The 22839-nt window shown below is 39.2% G+C and overlaps 1 protein-coding gene across 1 annotated transcript in view; it reads left to right on the top strand.

The window, feature by feature from the left end:
- Positions 1-22839, top strand: part of ADAMTS3 (ADAM metallopeptidase with thrombospondin type 1 motif 3) — a 137696-nt gene that overhangs the window by 76649 nt on the left and 38208 nt on the right. Inside the window, exon 5 of the mRNA XM_062574257.1 lies at positions 20312-20508. Coding sequence (XP_062430241.1) covers positions 20312-20508 — 197 coding nt within the window. The remainder of the gene's footprint in view (positions 1-20311; positions 20509-22839) is intronic.

Genomic DNA, 22839 nt, shown 5'->3' with positions numbered 1-22839 from the left:
CAGTAGTTCAACTCTTTCATCGAGGAGAGCTCCTGAGTTGAGTACTTTCTGGATATTGCTCGTAGAACAACTGCTTTTCACTCACGATACCTTGAGAGAAGCAGTTGAAAATGTTTTTTGAAATGTTTAACAGTGTGTACTGATGTAATGCTGATCAGCGGTCAAATTCCATTTTAAAAGCTTGAACTCAAGAGTGCATTAGGCAAACCACGGTGCTTTTTTATGCTATTGTTGTCCATATTAGCATAATTTATGAGAACTTTTTTTTTCAGTATTTAGGTTAAATATTTTCTTCTTTGGACTCCTCCAGCTCAACTGAATGTTTTTCTCTTTCTTATTTTCCTTAATCTTAAAGATTTTGAAGAGACATTTCCCATAGAAATGAAGCTGAACCCTTTTCACTAAACATCGCACTATCACGAAAAGAAGTCTTTAGACTATGTAAAGAAATCTGAAGTGCAATGAAAGTGAAGTTATTGTTTAAACACAATACATTTTCCTAATTTGAGTGGGATATAATTGCTCCTACAGCTGCTGGAAAGCTATTGTAGGCTGTCCTTATGGATACAGCATATTTTTACCTCTGAACACGTGCACTCTTAATATGATATAACTTCTTTACATACTGATTTGTTAAAATGCCAACGTTAAATATCTCTTTTAAAATAAAATGTGGAGTTTTATTTTAAAAAGTGTCATGTCAGTGTAACTGGATCAGTGTTTGGACATAGTCTAAACAACAACTGGGATGATATCTGCATTTATTCTGAACAAAAAATCCCAGCCCTGTACCTATTGTAGCCATATTAGAAGTGCAACGAAGACCTTGAAGAATAAATTTCCCTCGAAGAATAAATTTCCCTCTACCTATAAAGACATTCCATCAGTTAAGAGAAGAGGTGTAACAGGCCCAAATATGCCTTCCATCTTTCATCTTCTATGGACGAACAAGAACATTTGAGAGCTAAGAAGAAGAAATTATTTCCAGTTCAGAAACCTTACATTTCTTCATGCACAAGCCTTCTGGCTTTGGCATTTGGACAGAGAGCTTCATCTCTTTCTCTTCACTTCTAATTTGTCCTGTTTATACTTCAGGAAGAGTTTATTGCATCAGACGCAAGATTCACTCTGACTGATATCCTCCAGCTGTGTCATCCAGATTTCATATCTTAGCCTGTAGAGTTAGCTAGGTATCAGAGGAAGGCTATTAGGGCAGTAGAGAGTACAGAACTCCCTGTGTTCACTGGTCATTCTGTAAAGTTTGGGTTGTTTAGTGTTCTGCTCAAACTTCTAGATGTTCAAAAAGTGCAAGCTGCATTGGTAATTATTCTTACAGCACTGCAGGTTAGTGAGAGATGTATTAATGTCTATCTGTTTCCTTTTACAGCGAAAAAAAATAAAAGTACCTTTCTGGGTTTTCCAGTCTGTTACCATGTGAAATGTTCTTGTACTTCAGCATTTTTAAAGCAGCAGGTTACTGTGCCCCACCTTTTCACAACTGAACATTTTTTCCTTGGGTTTTTATGATGTGTTTTCACTGTTGGTAATTACATTAATGGAAAAGCTTAGCTGCATCATCTTCAGTTTTTCACAGCTTTCCTCTCCAGCTGGATAGTGGTTTTGGCTTAGCTGGTGTTAGCAGTGCATAGCCATGGGGCTGTTCAGCTGAAGTATTTCAGCGAGGGAACTATTCCTTCTGCTTCTCCATAGGCAGGAGGATACAGAAGTTGTCCTGGAAAAGAGCAAAGACTTTCTCCTGAGCCAGTGAGAGGTTTCCTCTTGTATGGGTTGGACTGACAGGCCTTCCCTGCAGTGAATTTTTTTTTTTTTTTTTTGGTCATTTGTGGAGCTGGTCCACAGGACACATTCCAAGATTTTTGCTTTTAGGTGAACCATTAAATTTCATGATGGTGGCGTATCAAAGTGTTTCTAGGTAACTACCAAGCTTCATGCCTTTCCTGAACAAGAGCTAGGGAAACTCCTTTGTCCAGCTTTTTGTTACTTTTCTGCTTCTCTCTGTTCTGGATTTTTCCATAGCAAATGGAGCTGTGTTCTGTCTTGATGTCTTGCTGTCCTGTCTGGACAGTATAGTAAGCTTTGTAGACTTTTAGAGGCTTAAGCAGATAAAGAGATAATTAGAGTGAAATTGTTGTTGACAGTAGTTAGTGAGCTTCTCAGTAAAGATAATGACTGTGGTTAGGAGAACAGATGAGCACAGGCCATGCTGTGCTCCTGTTACACATTTACTGTTGCAGTAACAGGTTCCACATGTTTAGAAAAAAATTCCTTTTACAGCATTTAAAACTAAGCAACTGTACATAAACACATCACTTGCTTCATCCAAGTGAAACAATTAACCAAAGTAGTTGTTAGGTGTCCAGCAAAACAGAAGATGGAAGAGCCACATTAATGAGAGAAAATGACACACAAGGAAAAATGAGGAAGACCTCTATTCTAGGAATATTTTTTTTCTTAATTGTTCATGATTAAGGAACTCTTATTTTCCTAAATTTTGCTCTTCCTCTTTTCCATGTCACCTGAAATCATCTACTTCTGAATACAGTTTACAGTTTGTGTAATTTGGTAGGGAAAATTTTCTGCTGTTGTTCTGTCGCTGTTCTTGCGCTTAAGCTGGTATCTGTCAGAAGTTTAGAGCCTCCTCTACCTGTGGGTGCTTTGAAACCAATGGGAAGTCTGAAGCAGCAGTGACAGTCAGTCCTGATGTGGCTGCCCTACCCCCAGTCTCTTAATGGATGTGTCAGGTAGTCTAGTACATTTTTACTGTGTTTTCCTGATTAAGTTACTAAGTGTGTAAGTGTGAAACAACATTCAGTGTTTCACAGCTGAAATAAAACAGTAAAAGTCATTTTGACTTACATAGGAGACATCAAATAACGACACAGAAAATAGCTGTTATGTCCTGTTATGTTCTCTCATCTGTCCACATTCTGAAGGGAAATTGTAAACTGCCTATATACCTAGTAACTGTAAATATCCTTGACAGTAGAATTCCTTAAAACAAATTAACTACCAAAGCTGAATACTGAGAAATACTCCTTTGAATAGATCTGAACCTTTTTCCTTTGGTACGGAGATGATAGCTTAAAGTTTGGATGTGAAAATGTCTATAATCAGCAGAGGATATCACATCTTAGAAATAAATTTATGTAGAACAACAACAGGTAGTGAACTGGTCGTTAGTGGAGCCTTTTTTTTTTTCTAATGAGAAATGTTTTTTTAAGAGGGTCATTTGTGGCAAAATGCTGTGGAAAAATGGGAGAGCAGATGATCTGGACAGTTTTAAATATTAGAAGATTTAGGAGAATTTCTAGAGATAAGAAAACAAAAGCTTTTGATATAAATCCTCTAATGTTAAGGGTGTTGATATATGCAGGGAAAAATAAAGGGAGACTGAATTTCTCCTTCTTTGTGTTATGTCTTTTGCTGCAGTTACCCATATTTATGCTAATTGCCTATGGGGGAGAGTTCTACTGATATCTATCCCCTTGTTCCCCTCATCCCCTACAGATGGTTTGACTGTTGGATGATCTTTTCAGTGTTAGCTTAAAAAACAAAACAAAATACAAACAAATAAAAAAAACCTTTGAGGATTAGCCATGGCCAAAAGTTGTTTTTGTAGGGGGCATATTCCACTTCAAGTGACATGAATATTTTTTGGGTGGTTTATGGATTTGTCATGCCAATATGTCTGGTAGTGAATTGATTATCAGGTCTGAGATCAGGGAATACTTTTCTTGTAAGGCACATTATAGTTACAACTGTTAGTCACACCTGAAGCTTTCTGTGAAGTTCTGAGAAATTTTGGGGGGCCCTGGTACCTGGTGGTGTGTACAGATGTTTCTTGGAGCCTTTTGAGTTGGTTAGATGTCCATCTTGTGGTTGCTAAAGACCTCAGGGAAATAAATAAATCTTATATAAATATATCATTTATATCTATAATGATCTTGCCAGCCCCCTCCAGCCATTTCCCCAAGTATGAAGCTTTCTGAACACCTGGCAGAAGCTGGCTAAGATACCTAGGAGTAATAAATCCAAACTGTGACTGAAATAATTTTGAAACTTTGTTGTGATTACTTAGTTAATGAGCTCCAGGGGGCTATATCTCTATTAAAATAACTTCCCAAATGCTGAAAATTCATGACAGTAGTCTGCTACTGAAGATAGTGGTCTAAAGAGTTTAGGCCACGGAACTCTTCTGCCTCGGGGGTCTCAAGGAAGATGCCCAAAAATACAGACAACCTGAACATTCCAATATTTCTTTGAATATATGAGTGAATAAATTATGAAGGCAGCCTGTGTTGTGGCAGACTTTAAAGGTAACCTCCTTTCTGAATTACACTTTTTCAAATTATGAATCCAAGGATTCTTACACCTCTTTTTAAGTGTGCTCCTTTGTTAAATAAAAATAATTTTGGATGGATTTAGTGATACATGAAGCCATGAGTACTTCAGTGTTAATGCAAGCTCTTTGCTGTTCGTAGGAGAGTGTCTAACTCTGAAAGTCATGTGCTCTACTATATGCTCTTACTGGGTGAAAACTTTGGAAGTAAAGGGCTAGTCACACTCAGCCCTAAAAACACTAGTCACATATCCAAAGATGTGTTTAGTTCCAGCAGACCAGATATCAAGGTATGCATTTTCAGCAGGGAACCAGAGCCTCTAAACATGCTTTTTCTATACTTTAAACATTGATATGTCTGATGATATTGCAAAATACGATTTTTTGTTGTTGTTTGTTGTTACTTTTCACCTTCTATTACAGTAGTGTTTACAGGGCTCAATTCAGGACTGTTTTAAGCATCATTTGTGAATGTACAGTCTTCATCTTGGACTTGTTTGGATTGTGTATATAGTACGTGAAACCATGTTGTTTGTCTGCTATTACGAGATAAATTGTCACTGCTGATACACTAATCTCTAACTGAAGAATTTAGTGTTATGTAAAGTACCATAGGAATGCTTTTGCTTCTAATATCTAATCTATCTAATATGCAACCTGTAAACTTATGAGGTAATTGTACCATACATTTGTATGTAACCACTTACATAAGATGTTAGTGTTGTCTCGAAAAAGCCAAAGCCAAATGCTTGAGTCTTTTTTGTGTATACAGATAAATCAAGGCCCTTACCTGACAGAACATTCTTGTGGTATGAAAGTGCAAAAACTTCAGTTCATTAGTGACTAGAGGCATAACTCCAACTCACTCCACCAATCTGGAAAAAAAATACATATTTATGATTAATCAACATATTAGCAGTATCCCAATTTATGGTAAAAAGCTTCAGGCTGGCCAAAGATTATTTCTTATTTATGCACCACTTCCACTTTTGGCTGTTGCTTTGAGGTCATCAGGACAAGTTGTCACTGCAGTGTCAGCTTCCAGCTTTAAGGAATACCAGCCGCCTGCCTGCCATAATCCAGTACGCACTGGATGTCCATCCGCAGCCATACTTTGGCAGTAAAGTGTATTTAGGAAATCAGCCTGTATATTCATTATGTTATTCCTTGATGAAGGAAACCAAAAGGAACTACTGTTTCCTCTCTTAGGGAGATTTGCCATAGGATTTGTTGATGATGAGCTTCCTTTCTTTGAATGCAAAAGTAGTTTGTTCTTGAGTTGTTGAACTGGGGAGCTGCTTTTCTGAAAGGTGGCTGTAAGGATCCTGTTTTCACTTTAGGAATGTGGAAGAGCCTTTCTTTCAGCAGCTTCTTCTGTAGTTGTGGAGACATCTTTTTGAACTTCTCTATCAGGTCAGGTCTTACAGACAGTTTCATTATGAATAGTCAGAAAGAATAAACCTTCTGTGTGGATCTAAAACAATTAAAATTTACTTCTATTCTAATTAACTTTTAACAGCCTGATCAAAATAAAGCAATTATTTCAAGTACAGTTGCAATGATACTAACGCATATAATCCAAATTCAAATTATCTAATTATTTTTAAAATGCAACTAGAACCGATATACACAAACTTGTAACTATGTCCCCCTTTCGATGTAGTTTTGTTCCCCCTTGCTGTGTGGTGTTGCAGTGGGTTGTCAGGGGCTGCAGTTCCTCGCTGTGAGGCTTCTGCTGCTGATGGTAAAGTACCTTCCTCACTGGTCCTGGGTCCAGTTGGTTTTATGTATATAGGTTGTCAAACAGTCAGTTTCTAACCCCTTTCTTACAGATAAACAGATATCATTTTACTGTGGTAATTTAATTTTGTTAGCTTTTTACTATATATGATGTAATTCTTTAGAATTATTTGTTTTAGAATTCTTTTTAGAATTATTCTTTTTTTTACCATACAACTGCACAAAGGGAAGCTAAAGCTAAAACAAGTTCTATACTAATCATCTGACTACTGACTGAATTTGCTGTGACAGCTAGACAAGTTAGGCAGTAGTGATCTAGATGTGGGCAATGTGCTCTTACAGCTAAACCAAACTAAAATAAGGTCAAGAGCAGGTAAGTCTGGGCAGAGCCTGACATGTCCTGAGGTCTATGTTAAGCTAATGGAAGGCTGTGATCTGTCATTAGCGGTGGTAAGGCAAGGAGCTAATGCATTTCCTGGGCCAAGGGCTGCACAGAAAGTAGACAGTCTATTTTTGCTCTGTTACTTCTCCTCTTTGCTGCAGTATTGCATGTGGAGAGTGTCGTTACTGTACTCTTAACCTTCTGACTGTCAGAGTAGAAGCCAGTAGTCCTCGGGAAGAGTGGTAGTATGTTCAAAAAGAGCCTAGTTTGATCCTGAGATTTACCCACCATCCTTTTGACCGTGGTTCACTTAACTTGGGCTATCAGAGGTGCTTAGTATTGTAGATCTCAATGCACCTGTGGCACCTTTTGCAAGTCTATGTGAGAACCTGGTGCTTTATATGAATCTTTGGTATTTATTACAGCAGATTCAGAGTGGTGACAGCTGTTTTTACTCAAAGCTGTAAAATGTATTAAAGGACTTTCCAGCATGCGTAAATACCAAACCAGTTTGTATCATGTTAGGGCTATGGAAGGAAGGTCTTTTGAGAAATGATCTCATAGGCATTCTTTGGTGTAGATCTGGCACATGCCATGGTTTTCATTCTTTTCTAAAAACAACTCCTGTCTTTAAAGTTGGCGTGCCTCATATGTATGCCTCCTGCTTGCTTTACATTAACCAGACTCCTGCTGTATCTGGAAGTATAAGTCTATAGATGTATGCAGTAACTTTTTTATCTAGCTATTTAAAATAGCGCTGTGCATGCTAACACACCTCACCCACATATCTTTTCTAGCCACTTCTTATCTTAGTGTGATTGTATGTGTTACAGTCTTGCAGTGACATTTGCATTTCCAACAACATTTCTCATATGCTTTCTAAGAACTAGATCATTGCAAGATCATAGATAAATCTGAATTGCTTTCACCGTGAATCATCTGAATGCAGGACTGCTGCAATGGGAACTAGCTATCCAGTTAGGGTGTGAAGTGTAAGCTTGCTCTAGCAAGCTTGCGCTCTCCAGTAGTGAGAACTCTGTAATTGGCTGAAGTTGTTCTTTTGCTTTTCATGTTGCCAGTTTCTGGTCATAGGATGGAAAAAAGAATAGTTAAAAGTTGGCCAAAATTCAGTCATATTTAATTATAGTTTCCTTAATCCCATTTAAGTCCTGGCTTTGCTTTGTGTACACTTGCTGCCAGGTAAGGATAACCTAATTTCTAAAAACCCATCATGCCAGGTATGGAGGTGAGGAAAAGAAGATTATAGGGTAAAATTTTAGCCATTTGCATTGGAAAATTTTATCCCAAGTCAGCACTAAACATATTCAAATGTATACAGAATTATACCTCTGGTAGTTCTGCGTGGCCTTCTAAGTGTGCTGCTGGCATCAATCCGCCATGTAAATGAGCAGTAAGAAGCGGCTTTGCTGATAATGTATGAAAGGGAAGAGTCCTCCCTGTCGTGTCAAAGCAGGGCTGGCTCTGCAGAGCCAACAAGCTATACAGTGCAGGGAAATCTTCCATCATTCCCAAAAGTCTGCAGCTAGAATTCAAAAGGTACCAGAGAAGCAAATATTTTGTGGAAGCAGTCAGCACTTCAGAATATTTTGTTTTCTTTTGAAAGTAAAATCTAATAGCAAAGCAAGTCATGTCTGTGGCCTATTGAGTTCCTGTATTTGATGATTAATCTTGCAACCCAGAGGGTTAGATCTTCCTTTAATCCATGTTTGTTTGTAATTCTAGCAGCCACTGCCATTTTAGAAGTCTCACTGAAGAGAACTAGAAACAGCTAATACTCCAAGCAGTAATTCATTAACTCATCTAAGGAAGGTGAAAGATATGCAGAACAACTATGAAGTCACAGGAGTGTTCTCTCTTTTTTCTAAATTCTTACAGTGTGCTTAAGCTACTGTGAAAGTGGAGTTTTGTCTGGCCCTATCAACTACTATTTTTATTTCTCAGAATATGTCATCAGACCGGAGTCAGCATTACCTTGCAAATGCAGGTACTCCGGCTGTAGGCAGCTAGGAGGTCCTTCTTCCATTTTGACATCCTTTTTCCTCCAGAACTTCCTCCACACTCTTTCCTCACTGCATTACTGCAGCTCTAATAGTAAGTTGCTCATCTGATGACCATCTTTGGTCAAATTTGCTGCTTCCTCCTTAGTCCGTCTCTGACATCAGTCTAGCACCTTCTAAATGATCAGTACATACCTGGAAGAAATTGCACAGAATGTTAATGAAGAACATAAGCACTGAGAGAAAAGGGAGAATATTTCTCCAAAGATCTTCACTCCATCTCTAATCTCATATTGCTGATCCTCAAGAAAGACCTACAAAATATCTTCAAAAGATGAGCCTGGAAAATAAAAATTTATAATCTTACTAGGTACAAAAGCCATGCCCTCAATGAGATACTGGTTCAATAATGTTTTTATCTTGCTTCCCACATGCTCAGTGTCCTGAAAGCTCTAAATCAGTCCATTTCCCTTAGAAAATGTGGCAATACCTCTCTTCTCTGCGAATGCCTCCTCTGGTCTACAGGTACCAACTGCATTTTCCGTCATATGATCTAGATGATAAGTATCTAAGTAAGCTCAAAATGGTTGTTTTCGATTTGGATTTCTCCTGAGGGTGTGTTGCTTTTGTTTCAGAAGGGCAGCTCATATACTTGAAAGTTTGTGTTTTCCAGTTGTACTAGTTAATGTGACATCTGCCAAGAAACCCTGCCTTGCCACAGAGCTGTAGACTCTAACAGCCACTACAGTGTTTCCATCAGTTTGTGGAAGGAATCATGCCATGCCAGTCTACAATGTCCAGTTGATGTGTGTTCATTTCTTTAATTTTGCTTTCTCATGCCTTTGTTTTCTTGGGGTCTCCCAGGCAATTTTGTTCATACTGAGTTTTCCCTCTTAATGTTCATTTTAACTGCTGAATATTTTCAGTTAATACTTCAAGCACTTTTTTATTGAGTCTGTAAAGTGAAATCTGTTTAAGTTTTCAATATTTTCAGACAACTTATGTTACAAGTTGCCTTTTTTTTTTTTTTTTTTTTTTAGCTTTTCCCCCTGCCCCTTATTTTCTGTAAACCTATTTACAGTACCTTTGGCTCAGTTAGGTTTTGGCATGCAAATAAGTTCACATTATTTTAAGATAGAAATATTTTTTAAATCTCAAAATACAGTCTCTGTTTAACGTTAAGCTGCTTAAAACTACATTCAGTGTCCAAGTCATGCAAGAAGGTACTTCTCCTTAAAATTGTGTGTGTTCATTCCTGTTACAAAAAACAGTAGCACACATATAATTCCTTTCGTAAGCAGCCCTGGAAAGAGAAGAGTATTCTGCAGTACTTCTGGTCGGGGGTGCATGGTGAGCTGTGTTTGCACCAGGAAGAAACATTATCCACAACAGTTCACTGAGATGAGAACCCACAGGAAAGAAAAAACGGGACAAATGCAGCTCAAAGAGTATTTCTTTTGTCATTTGCTTCAGCAAGAGTTGCATGGTTTTCTCTGGGTTTTTATTTCGCTTTTGAATTTCAGTCAAAAACTCACCAAAAAGCCCAGAGGAGCTATGTGGTTAAAGATCTAGGGCTATTTACCTTGAGGCTGCAGCCTAGCTTTCGCACCTAGGACGTATGGCTTTTAAACTGCTTTTCTCAACCTGGTTATGCCAATGAAAGAAATTGAGCATTACAAAACTACAGTGCTGGTTATCCTGTAAAATCAATTGATTTTTGTTCATTTTTTGTATTTAAGTATCACCAAAATCTCATGGCTAACATTCGTTTGTTGTGAAATATCCCCAAAAGACACCCTGTTGGTGCCCCATGGATTCTGGACGCATTCCACCTGCACTCTGGTGCCCTTAACATATAGTGAAAACCGATATTTTTATGCACAACTTGCTTGCTTTCAGGTGCTACAGATAAAAATCTTCCTTCCACTCAGCCCCAAAATACAAACAAGAAAAAGTTTTGGCAACAGTTAAGCACAGAAGCATAACCAGAAATTTGCACGCACATTCCATCAAAGAGAATAAGAATATTAAGGAACTGACTCTCAGATTCAAGTTAGCAAGTCATGATTTGTGTGTTTTATATGGGAAGGAGGGATCTAGGGCAGTGATATTTAAGTAAGAGACAAGTACTTCACATGTGAAAAAGATGTAGTTCCGTTAGAATGGCATTCTGATGCTTCAGGCACAGTAGGCAATTTCATGCAAATCTTCAGGAAAGGGTAAGAGGAGAATGTTTAACTTTACATAAAATTTTAAATGGACCTAATAAAGCTAAGCACTTGAATTTCAGCACATCCCAGAATCTAATGAGAAAATCCTGTCATAATATTTTCCACATGGCAACCTGGGTGGTTTCTTTTGCAAGCACTGATCTTTCCTAATTAGACAGTGCCACCAGTGCCACAAAAATTCTGTATATGAACAGTTCTCTTCTCAGGGAAATAAGTTAAAAGTCATAACTGTTTGGAAATGTTTGACCCAAATTATTGTTTTTATCTTCTGTGGCTTTCCAAAAGGCAAAGTTCAAAACAAGCCTTAATAGACAAAAAAAATCATAGGCTTTTGCAGATTTATTCAATCACGTATTTTGACCTTTGTTGTAACTAAACAGCCAGTTATATTTCTCATACTCTTTTTGGCAAAAGCTCCAGAGGAGCTAACAGGTATTTCTGTATTCTAGCTGAAGTGCATGGCAGCCAGCTGCCAAAGCATCTGGCCATCAGATGATGAGCCATCAGCTCCTGGTAGTTTCTTAATATCTAAAGGGCCAGATCTTCAGTGGGAGTCAGCATTTTATGTTCTTTAAAACTAGTCGGTGAAGAACAGCCAAAACAGCCAAAAATGTGTGTTGTGTGACTGTTAGAAATCCACTGTAGTGCTTTAAACTCTTCTAAATCTGGCTAAATTTCATGTGTGCATTTAAATGTGACCAGAGCTGCTGCTGCTGCTGGGTGGTTTTTTTTTTTTTTTTTTTTTTTTTTGGGGGGGGGGAGGCGGGGTGTTGTTTTTTGTTTCTGTTTTTAAAGTAGGCTGCTGAGGACTTTCAAAAATCTGATTTACATTCAGCATAGATAAAATCTAGCATAGTTGAATGCCTCTTGGTCTTTGGCTTTAATATGCTTAAGACTAGTGAATTACTTTTCCATGATAGCTTTTTTATTATTTTTTTTTTATTATTATTTCTTGTGGACATTCATGTTCATGAATGAGATCTAGACACCTGGAAAGATAGTGCGAGGCAAGTAATGTGTGAGTGTTTGATAACAGTGTTAGGTACAGAGGTCACAAAAAAGACTTACTTCAGAAATGTGCAACAAGAGGGCAAGAAGCAACAATCATAAGTTGGAACAAGGGAAATTAGGGTAGATACTAGGAAAAAAAATTGTTCCTCAGGAGGGTGATCAAGCACTGGACAGGGGCCCAGAGAAGTGCTGGGATCTCTGTTCTCAGAAATTTTCAAACTAGACCAGGTCCTGAGTGGCCTACTGTAACTTTACTCAAAGCCAGGCCAAGTTCAGTGGCCTGGACTGAGTGGCCTCCCCAGAATCCTTCCAAGCTGGTACTTTCTCTAATTCTGCATTTTCCTTAGTGGTCCGATTCTCAGAGCAAAGTGAAAGGTTATTTTCAGCCTGTTCCTTTTATTAACGAGCCTCATTTCTACCTTTATTCAGACTTTTTTTAACTTACTAGTCAGATGCTAAAGGCTTTCTCTTAGAGTTAGTTGGAAGCTGTAGGTGACCGACTTCCCTGGAAATGTTGTCAGCAGATGTCACACAGGCTGGACTCTCTCTCTGTCAGGAATCACAGGACTCAGTGAGAAGACCGACTAAGTACTTAAACAAGCTATCTTGACATGCCAGTTATCTCCATACAGTTTGTTCCAGGTGTGATTTCTGTGGAGGCTTCTGTGTTGTAAAGAAGAATATCCTCAAAAATAAAATAGTTTCTTGACTTACCTTCACTGTATCCATGATGGAGTTATTTTACTTCTTCATTCTTGTATTTTGCCAAATGGGCAAGGCCGCCTTTGAGGGTTTTTAAGTACTATCTTCAGGGTTTAATCAAGCTACTTGTGTTGTCAACTGCCTTTCCTTATTGAATTATCCTTTTCTCCACACTTTTCTTCTCGCATTTGATTGCGAGCAGCTTGCAGCTCATTTTTGTGTGTTTAGTAATTTCTGTTCATGATGCAGATGCTTGGAAGTTCATCAAAGAATAATATATTTGACTACGAGCAACAGCAGCCTGAAAGATTTTAGCACTAAGACTAGGGGAAAAAGGGCAAAAAGCAGCTTAATGAGAATGCCTTGCTACGCCCTAGTAACACAGGTTTTGGGAGCAGAAGAAAACAAAGAATTTCAAGAAACTATAACTAGGAGAGAAAGCAATCACGGAAACTCATATTCATCCAATGGTAACAAGTAGAAAAAAAAACTCAGTTACTTAGTGCAACTTTCGAAGTGACATTACAAATTGCCCTGGCTTCTTCTCTTTGAACTAGCATAATGGAATTATTTAGTTGTTACAAAATACAGCTGTGCTTGGGGACATTTATATATTAATCCACTCCTTAGGAAGTGAGGTACATTGATCTCAATTTGTTCCAAACTGCTTTCTCACTATTTTCATTATGAATTAGTGAAGTTGTGGAGCCTCCTTACACACTGCTTCCAGCTGTATTTTCAGGAAAAGGTTAAATTAGGCAGTTGAATGCTTACTTCCCCTAAATTTGGCAGTGGGTCATAATGTGCTGCCAAAAAGAAACTTTAGCTTATGGCTGACTCGATGACGTTGTCCCGCTCCTAGAAAGTCTAAATGTGTGGCCTGCATACCAGGTGTGCAGCAGTCAGCTGGGCAGATGGCAGCTGCTGCATGGGAGATGCAGTCATAGCTTTCTCAGCTGATGATCAGCTCAAGCATCCAGGCTGACACACTCTTCCTGCACTCCTTTATACCAGTATGCCCTGTGTCATACATCTTTCCTTCTCGTCTGGCACTGCAGCTGGCTCAGAGCAACTTCATTTCTGTGCTTACAGGCCCCTCTACTCACTGCCAGAAAATCAAGCTCTCCTTTCTTTCTTTCTTCTGTCATGCTTCTTTTTTGTCTGTGGATCTGCTCTCTGTCAGGCAGAGTATTTGCATTTATACTTAGGATCCTTACTGAAATGCAATATTCAAGAGAAAATAAATGGCATCACAGAAAATAAATGTGAATTCTTATTTTTTGTACAAGCCCAGCAACGCGTCCCTCTCTGTTCATTCTTCTTGGGAGGAAGTACAACACAATTCCTTGTAAGAGTATTGCTATTAATATTGGGCACTAAACCTACGTCTGTATGACTTGGGTCACTGCAGTACTGCCTAGTAAATCTATTTGTTAGCAACTCTACAGATGTAAGGGTTTGAAGATGGGAAGAGGGTGAACTGGGCTTCTCTCCAGATAGCAGTCAGCTGGGTGTGGAGCATTAGTCAGACCTTGCTCTTTCACAGTTTCAAACCATTTTCCTTTTCATGCTCCGGTGAATTTGAACCACTCATCCACTAGCTCTGATATATGTCGAGATGAGGGAAGTGCCTGCAGAAGAGACGCAGGAAAAGGCATAAGTCTCTAGGCCACAAGCATAGGAGCAGCTGTTACATCGATTCAGTAGGTTTAGATATATGCAAAGCTGTTGTCTGTGTCTGATGCCTTGGAGATGCATTACCTCACTTTTCAGTGTATGATGTGAGTCTTGAGTGAATGAATACCTTAACAATGGGCAGATCTATAGTTATGGTTTATTAACCTCTGCCTGATGCTTACAGATACAATTCTCAGAGTCTGCATACTCTCCTATTTGCTGACAGGGAATCTGTCAGGGACCAAGCAGGGAACATCATTATAGGCGCCTGATTCTGATAGGCACCCATTTCTTCTACTTAAGAGCATCCTCCTGCTTTCTCTCACTTGGCATCAGCTAGCTGAGGTCTCCAAGGGTATAATGACAGATCAAAAAGAATGAGGTGTCAATATGTCACACACAGCTTAATTTCACTGAGTGAAACGTGTATGAAGAAAGGATGCAGCATTCACCTATAACTCGTTATCCCTTAAGTGAGCAAGCAAGCATATGTAAGGAATATAAGGAATATAAGAAATGTTGCTGATAACAGTGGCATCACTAGGCAGTGCAAGTATCACAGAAGGGTCACATGGTTTACACTATAAAATAAGATTGCAGGAATCTTGCAGGCAAGAAATGTTTGGGATTCTCTTTAGATGTGCGGAGTTTAGACAGACGGCAGCAGTCATAGAGTTAGACTTGGGCAGATCACAGCAGATTCAGACCTCAAATATTTAGAGAAAGAGCTATAATTTCTTTCTAAGTTATACTATAGGAAAAACAGAACAGATACCTGATGTGATACAGAGTATCTTCTTTTATACAAAAAGAGTATTCAGGAGTGATACAGTTAGGCTCAGTTTTTCATGAGGGTGTTTGTGTTGAGTGAAATGGCTAGCATTTCTGAAAAAGGATTTAGAAGAGAGGCAGACTGTTGGTCTGCAGAGGGGTTATGGCTTTCACAATACACATCTCTGGATTCACAGAGAGACTCTTTAGCTACATTTGTGCTTGACAGAAACACATTGTCTGATTCCAGCAATGACGTTCCAAGTCTCTAGAGGTGGCACAAGGCCAGGTTAGCAGCCATGTTTTTTGACAAAAAAAGCATATGGGGCAGCAGATTTTCTCCTGGAGTGTCTGTCTCGATTCCATTTCCACTGCTTCATTTACTACCTGTGCAAAACTCCTCCTGCCTTTTCCTGGCAGAGGAATCCCAGCTGGACTGGAGGAAGATGGTGCACTCCGCATTTTTACTACATGATACAGAGTAGACAGACTCTGATGTGTGCTCTTGAAAAAATACACACCCGCGCATGTGCATACAAAGCTTAATGTTTTGTCTTCCTACTCAGGTGTTTGAATAACCATTTCACTTGGTGAAAGAGCATGGACTAATTTTTTTCCGACAGGTAAGATCATGATGTAAATGATGCAGGTGGGTAACAGAATAAAAAAGGAAGAGATAATGAACCAGCTAATTCCAGAATGAGATTAGGAAGGATTAGTCTGTCTATCATAAATGTGCAAAAAAACAGAGTAGTTTCCCTGTGGGTAACAAAGAATATTGCTGTCCAGCAATAGCCATGTCTCCTTACTGTGTTAGAAAATGCAGTCAAAGCTGCCTAGCAAGCTTTCTAGATTTCACTGCACAGGGCCTTTCTCTTCAAATGGTTAATTTAAATAATTCACTTTAGTAAGAGCTGCTGTGAGCGCTCTGTACTGTAAGAGGTGGGTCTTGTCTTCAGCTTCTGCCTATGTCTGAATTACCTGGTCTGTGCTCTAGAGAAGAACATGTTGATCTCTCCTTTACTTGGTGACAGAACAGCAGCTGTCTGAACTGACTGGGATGCAGGAGAGTGGGTGTCCAGATGCACACTAGTGTCACTCTGCTAGCAAATTTACAGGGCTTCCTTTATATAAACCCTTCATCTCATTGTCCAAACCACTCCTGGATTTAGATACATATAGATGAGCTGTTCCCCTCAATGTTGATGCTCAGTGGCGCACAAGCAGGTTATCCAAAACCTTGGGTTAGGCTCTAAAAAAGCAGCCATTCTTTGAATGCTAGCTTTCTTTAGAGTCTATTAGATGCAAAGCCTGTAACAATAAACAGGGGAAATCACAGCACGTGCACTTCCTAACCACCAACCTTGAGTGGCTTAGCCACTTTGTGTCCTGAGACCCAACAATGTGCGCTCTTTCTGGCTCTATCAATAGAGTAACTCATGTTTATTGGCAATGCAGATGTCTGTCTATCTGTCTCTGTAATTCAATGGGCTTGTGAAGATGTATCTGAAAGCAGAATTTGACATGAGGGAAAAAATTCATCTTTTATTTCTGGGGAGAAGGAGGGTAGAAAGGGAAAGGATGGTTATGTTTTTCACTTACTGCAATGTAGAAAGGGGCACTGTATAAGTCACCTAGACTCACAGCCAACCAGTCTTAATTCTGCATTAACCGAGATTTTGTGCAAGAAGCATTCAGGCTGAACTCTGCCCTTCTATTACCAATAGCTATGTACTGCTGAAACCCCATTGTCGTAATAAAGAGTACCAAAGATGTGTAGAAGCTTAACAAAACCCCAACAGTATGGGTTGAGTGGAGAATGCTGATGTCTTCATTGGCTTTAGTGATCATACTGTAATAAATAGCTCTCTACTAAGATTTTCCGTAATGCCTCCTTCTTCTGCAGCTTTCATAATGATATTTATACTCAAATTTTTGAAAGAACTCTGAATCATGGAGATTATGGGCTTCTAAAAAGCTCCTACTTCCAAAGTATGGAAGCTCTCGACCCTGAAAGGAGTTAGAAGACAATTTTCACTATAACTTCACTCTAAGCATAGCTGCTGACTTTATCATTAGTAATATTTGGAGTGGTGTGATGCATAGCCCCAGCGTAAACAAATTGGCCACCTTTTTTACCTTCTCTAGAGCAAATTAGATGCAAGTACTCTGCATCTGTCTGTCCAGGAGGTTCTGAATTAAGTATTTCGTATTTGTAAGAATAGCAGAGCCGTTTTCTGAATAGGACACATCTGAGGACACTTCTGTATTGGTCAGAAAGAATCTGTACTGATCCTGCTGCCCCATGTGTCTCCTGTAGTATGTAGTCTAAGAGGAAACACTTTTTAGAATTGGTGAAAATTAATGATGATTAATTATGGTAAATAACTTGAAGTTGATTGAGGTATTTGGAACAGATACATGATTTTAATCATGTGAATAGGTTCACTGTCTGTGAGCTCTTAAAATTTACACAAGTGGCCAACTAATTGCTGAATCATGAACAATGACCTGAAGAAAGTGATTTAATGACTAGAATACAGGAATGTAGAGATCTCACTTTGCTCTCTGCTGCTCTCATGTTTCAGGCTGTCATCCCCTTTGCTCTTACTTTGTATTAAGTGTTGGCAACAGATATAGATTACAGCATTTGTAAACAGTTATCATTAGTATGCGTATTCTGGGTTTATCTCTGATTGTTTTATTCAGTCACTAACATGCTGATTTATGGAAAACAAACATGCAAAAAAAAAAAAAAAAAAAAAAAAAAAGAGCACTCATACTGCCATGGATTTTTGGAGAGGCCATACCAACTTACAGAGAGTGCACTTAGGGAGAGGAATCCATGGCTTCACTTCCTGGAGCAGATGTGGAGAAAGACAATGCACAGGAAGAGGCTTGCTAAGTAATTGTTGGTTAATAAGTAGCCCAGAGCAGCCTTAAAGTTTTTTTTTCCCATGTTAATGTTTCTCTGTTGAGGAGCAGTGCATTTAAATTGTGCCTGTCCTGTTGAGCCAGAACCAATAGACAAAATGTTACAAACCAGTCAGCATCGGAGAAGCTGTGTAGAGAGTGCTACTTCATAGCCTGTACAGTCCAGATGTATTCCATGGAATATGCTGCCCATCGGGGTTAGTGAAATGGTTGCTTTTTACCATTGAGTCTAGTTAGGGGGAGATTTGGGATTTCTGCAGAAAGAAGGTTTAGCTCAGTTGGTTAGAGCATGGTGCTATTAATGCCAAGGTCATGGGTCTGATCCCCATATAGGCCACTTGTTTGGGGTTGGACTAGATGATCTCCAGAGGTGCCTTCCGACCTTAGCACTTCTATGATTCTGTGTAGAAGCAGGTAAGTTTCATTTCCAGGGGTGAGAGGCTCCACTGGAAAATGTTTCTATTGGGGGGGGGGGGGGGAGTTAAAAAAATGGCCACTACATTTCTTCCAGGAGTTAGGATGTATTTTTCTTGCTTTTGGGGACTGTATAACTAAAAAAAAAAATCAAGGGGTACATTTATGGAAAGTATTGACATATTCAGTGTATCCTGTATGCAGAAAGTGGCTGCATGTTACAGAACGGGGAGCGGTAGAAGAAGTCCTTTCTGACTCCTGCTGCCTGCTCACATAGACACAAAAAAGGGATTCTCTTCTTCCTCTGAACCACAAAACCACCTATTTAAGAAGGGAAGTGACAGCCAAACCAAAGGTGTTGCACAGAGCCGATAGTTGGTCCTTTCTGAAGTAATCTCAAGCTATTCCATTCATGCAGCAGGCATAGTGACATGATGACATTAGTGGTATATTTCCGTTGGTCATTGCACTCGGCAGCTCTGCCAGCTGCAACAATTTTTAGAACTGAAGCTTGTCTATGAATTTCCCACTTGTGTGCTATCACAGAGTTCGCTTTCTTGAGTGTGAGAGGACTTGTGGTTGAATTGTAAAGCTTTTTGCAGGCCTGGTCTCTCACCCACAGTGATGGTTAAGCTTCTGGAAACAACTGAGGAAAACCTTGCCATTTGATGTGGGGTGTGGGGAGAGTTATTTATGCATCGCCAAACCACTGAGATATCTAGCAGGGAGAGACATCCCGGCTAGTTAAGCCAGTAGTTGAATCTGCTCAAGATGAATTACAGCATGGTTGTCCGGTACATTTTGCAACATTGGCCCTTGTCCTGCTGTCCTTTCACAAGTAAAACTTCTATCCAATTTACTGGGAATTCTTGCCTGAAAATGTGTGAAAGGCGAGGTCATATACTTGCAGACTTGACTTTCCCTCACTGAAGAGGGAAATGCAATTTCCCTCCAACTCCAGAGCAGAGAAAAAGGGTGGAAAGGTGTGCTATTTTGGGGGGAGATGCACCTTGCTGATACCAGCCAGCACTGGCAGAAGGCAGGACCACGCTCCTCTTTGCCAATTGCCTTCATAGAGCAGGAAAATCCTTGAGTATTTAAGAGCTAGATCATCATTTTTCTTGAATGAAAGAGTAGGGGGAATGGAAATACTCCCTGGCTCTGGGACAGAGGCAGCCTCAAGAATAGTTTGATTCCTAGTGAGGACTGCAGTATCCAGCTAATGGTTTCTATTGTAAGATCTTTCAAACAGGCCTCTCTAGTGCTGTTCATGCTGGCTTTGGTTTTGGAAGAAGTAGGTGATCTAGACTTTTGACTTTTTTTCTTTTCAAAAATCCATGATGATGTTCTGCTTTACTGTCCTAAGGCAGTGATACAGTTTTTTGGTCATTTCAGATACAGGCTATTAAATACATCCTCTTGAAAGCCAATTCAAAATGGTTCGTCTGAAGTCTGCCCATTAACCTATCTCTTTAGAAGGACCCTTCGAATTTTCTGTAATATGCGCAGGATAAGATATTCAAACATCTATTTTTTAAATAAAGAATTCAGTGAACAGTAAGTTGAAGAAAATTTTGCCTCTCCCCACCTGTTATTTTACTGTATTCAGAATTGTTCCAGTGCTTGATTATGAGGGGGAGACATACAACTCAGCAATTTGTTAAATTTTCAGTGTAAATTTGGAGTGATCACATTATTTTTGAGTGGCAAAGCCACGAGTTGGCTTTGCACAGCAACCCCAGTGAACGCTGAGGCATCCCATATACATGTCACTCTGTGACATGCCTAGTATGTTGCAAAGAAGGAGGAAAATCTGGGTTAGGAAGTTAAAATTTGGCCTGAATTCTCCACTACTGTGGAGAACTATATTCTTATTACAGAACTATATGATGAATTAATTTTTTAATGGATGTCTGATGATTACCCTTCAGCCCGTGGAATGATCTCTTCTCTCTGTTTCTGATTTATTTTATCCAAGAAAGTGGTGATTATATAGGTCAGGATGTTGTGTGGGTGGATGTTTCTAAAGTGGAATTGGACTAGATGTTTATGTCTTGCTGTTTCTTTGTAGAGTCTCTTGGGGGCCTTGAAGACCTGAGTTCCCTGTACAGCAGTGTAGAGCAGCAGCTGAACGAAACCCTGAGGCGACGCAGGCATGCAGGAGACGATGACTACAACATTGAGGTGCTGCTAGGTGTGGATGACTCTGTCGTCCGATTCCATGGCAAAGAACATGTTCAAAACTACCTCCTCACCCTCATGAACATAGTGAGTATCTTCTGTAGTGCCGCATTACTTGTTTTGAAATGTAGGTGGCTTTTCCAAATTCTTCCAGGAGTATCTGGAAGACCCATGCTTGATATAAATATGATAATTATGGGATATTTTTTTCTGCTGTTGGATTTGGTTCTTTCTTTACAAGATGTTCCTTTAGTTGACATTTTACACTATAATCTTCTAAGACACATTCTAGGGTAATTCAAGAATTCCCCATCTTTGACCCTCAGTGAAAACACAATCCTTTATACACCTCATGGAGTTGCACAAAATAATTTTCCTAGCTATATTCTTGCAGATACATTCGCCTTAAAGCAAAATCTGCTGAATTCTGTGAGACTGTATTCGTATGCAAAGATTTTTTACACAGCCCTGGAGGACATAAGCATTCCTAAAGGGTCCTTTTAACAAGTAATATGCTGCGTCTTGTTCTCCTTGCTTCATAAAATTCAGTTATACAGATCACACAACAAAGCTACAGGTGGTAGGACTGGAGGTGTTGACAGTCCTCTTGATGCTTTTGGATAGAACAAATTTGATTAAAAACAAAGGAGGGTCCCATTTTTCCCACATTCTGCATTATAAAAATAAAAACAATCCTCCCCCTCCCTAAAAGCTCAAACCCCAAACCAAGGAAAATGCCAAGATAGCTGGATGATGGCAGATGTCCTCCCTTGCATGTAGGACAGAGTTCTCACTCCCGATATAGGGGTTCAGTTGACAGATGCTGTGAATGATATGAGCACATTACAGACCTAAGATCTCTGTTTTAAGTGCATTTCGCAGTTGTTACACATGACATTGAGTAACCTGGCAGGCTCTTGACTTTCACACTTTTGTCAAGTCCACTTTGTTAAGTCCTGTGTTAGTTGTGTGTTATAATCAGAACAGTGATACCTAGCAAGCAGCGTTGATCACAGTTGTTATGTCGAGGCAGAGACAACAGATATTGTGCTGGGTGGTATCCGTGTCTTTTGTCTCTTAGTCAGTGCTTGGCTCAACAAGAAACTATGAATATTCCCTAACTCAGCATTACTTTTGTTTGCTCTCAGGAGCAATTGATAGCAAGATACTTATTCTGTAAATGAATGTTTCTGAGGAACTGGTCTGGCAGAGTTATCAAGAGAGTTTAGTGCTTCCTTGGGGGTATCTTATTTCTGTTCTCATTGCCCAAGCAGAGGAAAGTGGGAAAGTTGGGGAGGTGGCAGAATGCAGTTCTGCACTATTTCTTCAGGTCTTGGTGACTGGAGACTTGATGTCCTGTGAGATTCCCTTCTGCAAAGGTGTTTAGTGAGAGAGAGAATTTTTGCAGGAGGAGTTGGCAAACTTTTTATTAAAGCATTTTACTAGCAGGTCTTTTTCAAACACCTAAATGTATGATTTTACTGTGCTAGAAGATTTGAAATTGGAATATGTCACTTATATTTCCTTAGATTGGAATATGTCAACAAGCTACTATACTAGCAGTGCTGTTGCCTCTCCTAGTATTACCCGTTTAAAAACTAGCAATGAAAACTCGCAAGGCTATTATGGGGGTTTTGGAGATCTTTTACCTTTAGTTTTCCTGTTGACTTGAAATCAACAAAACTCTAGCAATTTGTACATTTCCCCAGCCAAGTTGCTACCAGTTTCAGTGGGGTTTTGCATGAATAAGGTCTAGATAAGGACCTCAAGATGTGATTCTATACTTTTGTATAGAATGAAAATATTTGAAAGATAGTGGAAAAAATGTAGATCTGGTATGTTTCTAGTAAATCCTAACTTTTCTTGCAACACACTTTTCAAGGAAAACCTGATTAAAGATGTGGACAAGTCTACAACTGACACTTTATAATCAAGAAATACTCTAACCTTAATTAAGAGATGGAAAGCCTTCTAGTAATGTCCGTTCTTTAACGGGTATGGCAATATTTCTATCTAGAAATGGCAAGAGAACAGAGACATATAGAACTCCTTATCATCATGTGTTATGGGATTAGCCAGTATTTTCTGTCTATGTGTACATCTAAGAATGTAAAATCAATGACAAGATATTGTATGTAAAGATACAGTCTTGAATTGTGCTATCAGATTCCATGGAGATGCACAATACAAGAGGGCACAGTTTATGTGGTATATTAGAAGTCATGTACACCAGCAGTAAATGCTAAAATTACACAAGCTAAAATGTTTTCTACTTTTTCCATCTTACAAAAATCTAAAATTATATCTATGAAATGAATGTAAAGTAGACCTATAATTCCTTGCAGGGGCTGAAAGATTTTCCAGGAAAGAAAGAAAAAAACGTCCTAAGGACAGATTTTAGGGTAATCAGCTTACAGT

Source organism: Rhea pennata, chromosome 4 (assembly GCF_028389875.1).
Source record: "Rhea pennata isolate bPtePen1 chromosome 4, bPtePen1.pri, whole genome shotgun sequence".
Taxonomy (NCBI): Eukaryota; Metazoa; Chordata; class Aves; order Rheiformes; family Rheidae; genus Rhea; species Rhea pennata.
This window is presented reverse-complemented; position numbering and strand designations above follow the sequence as displayed.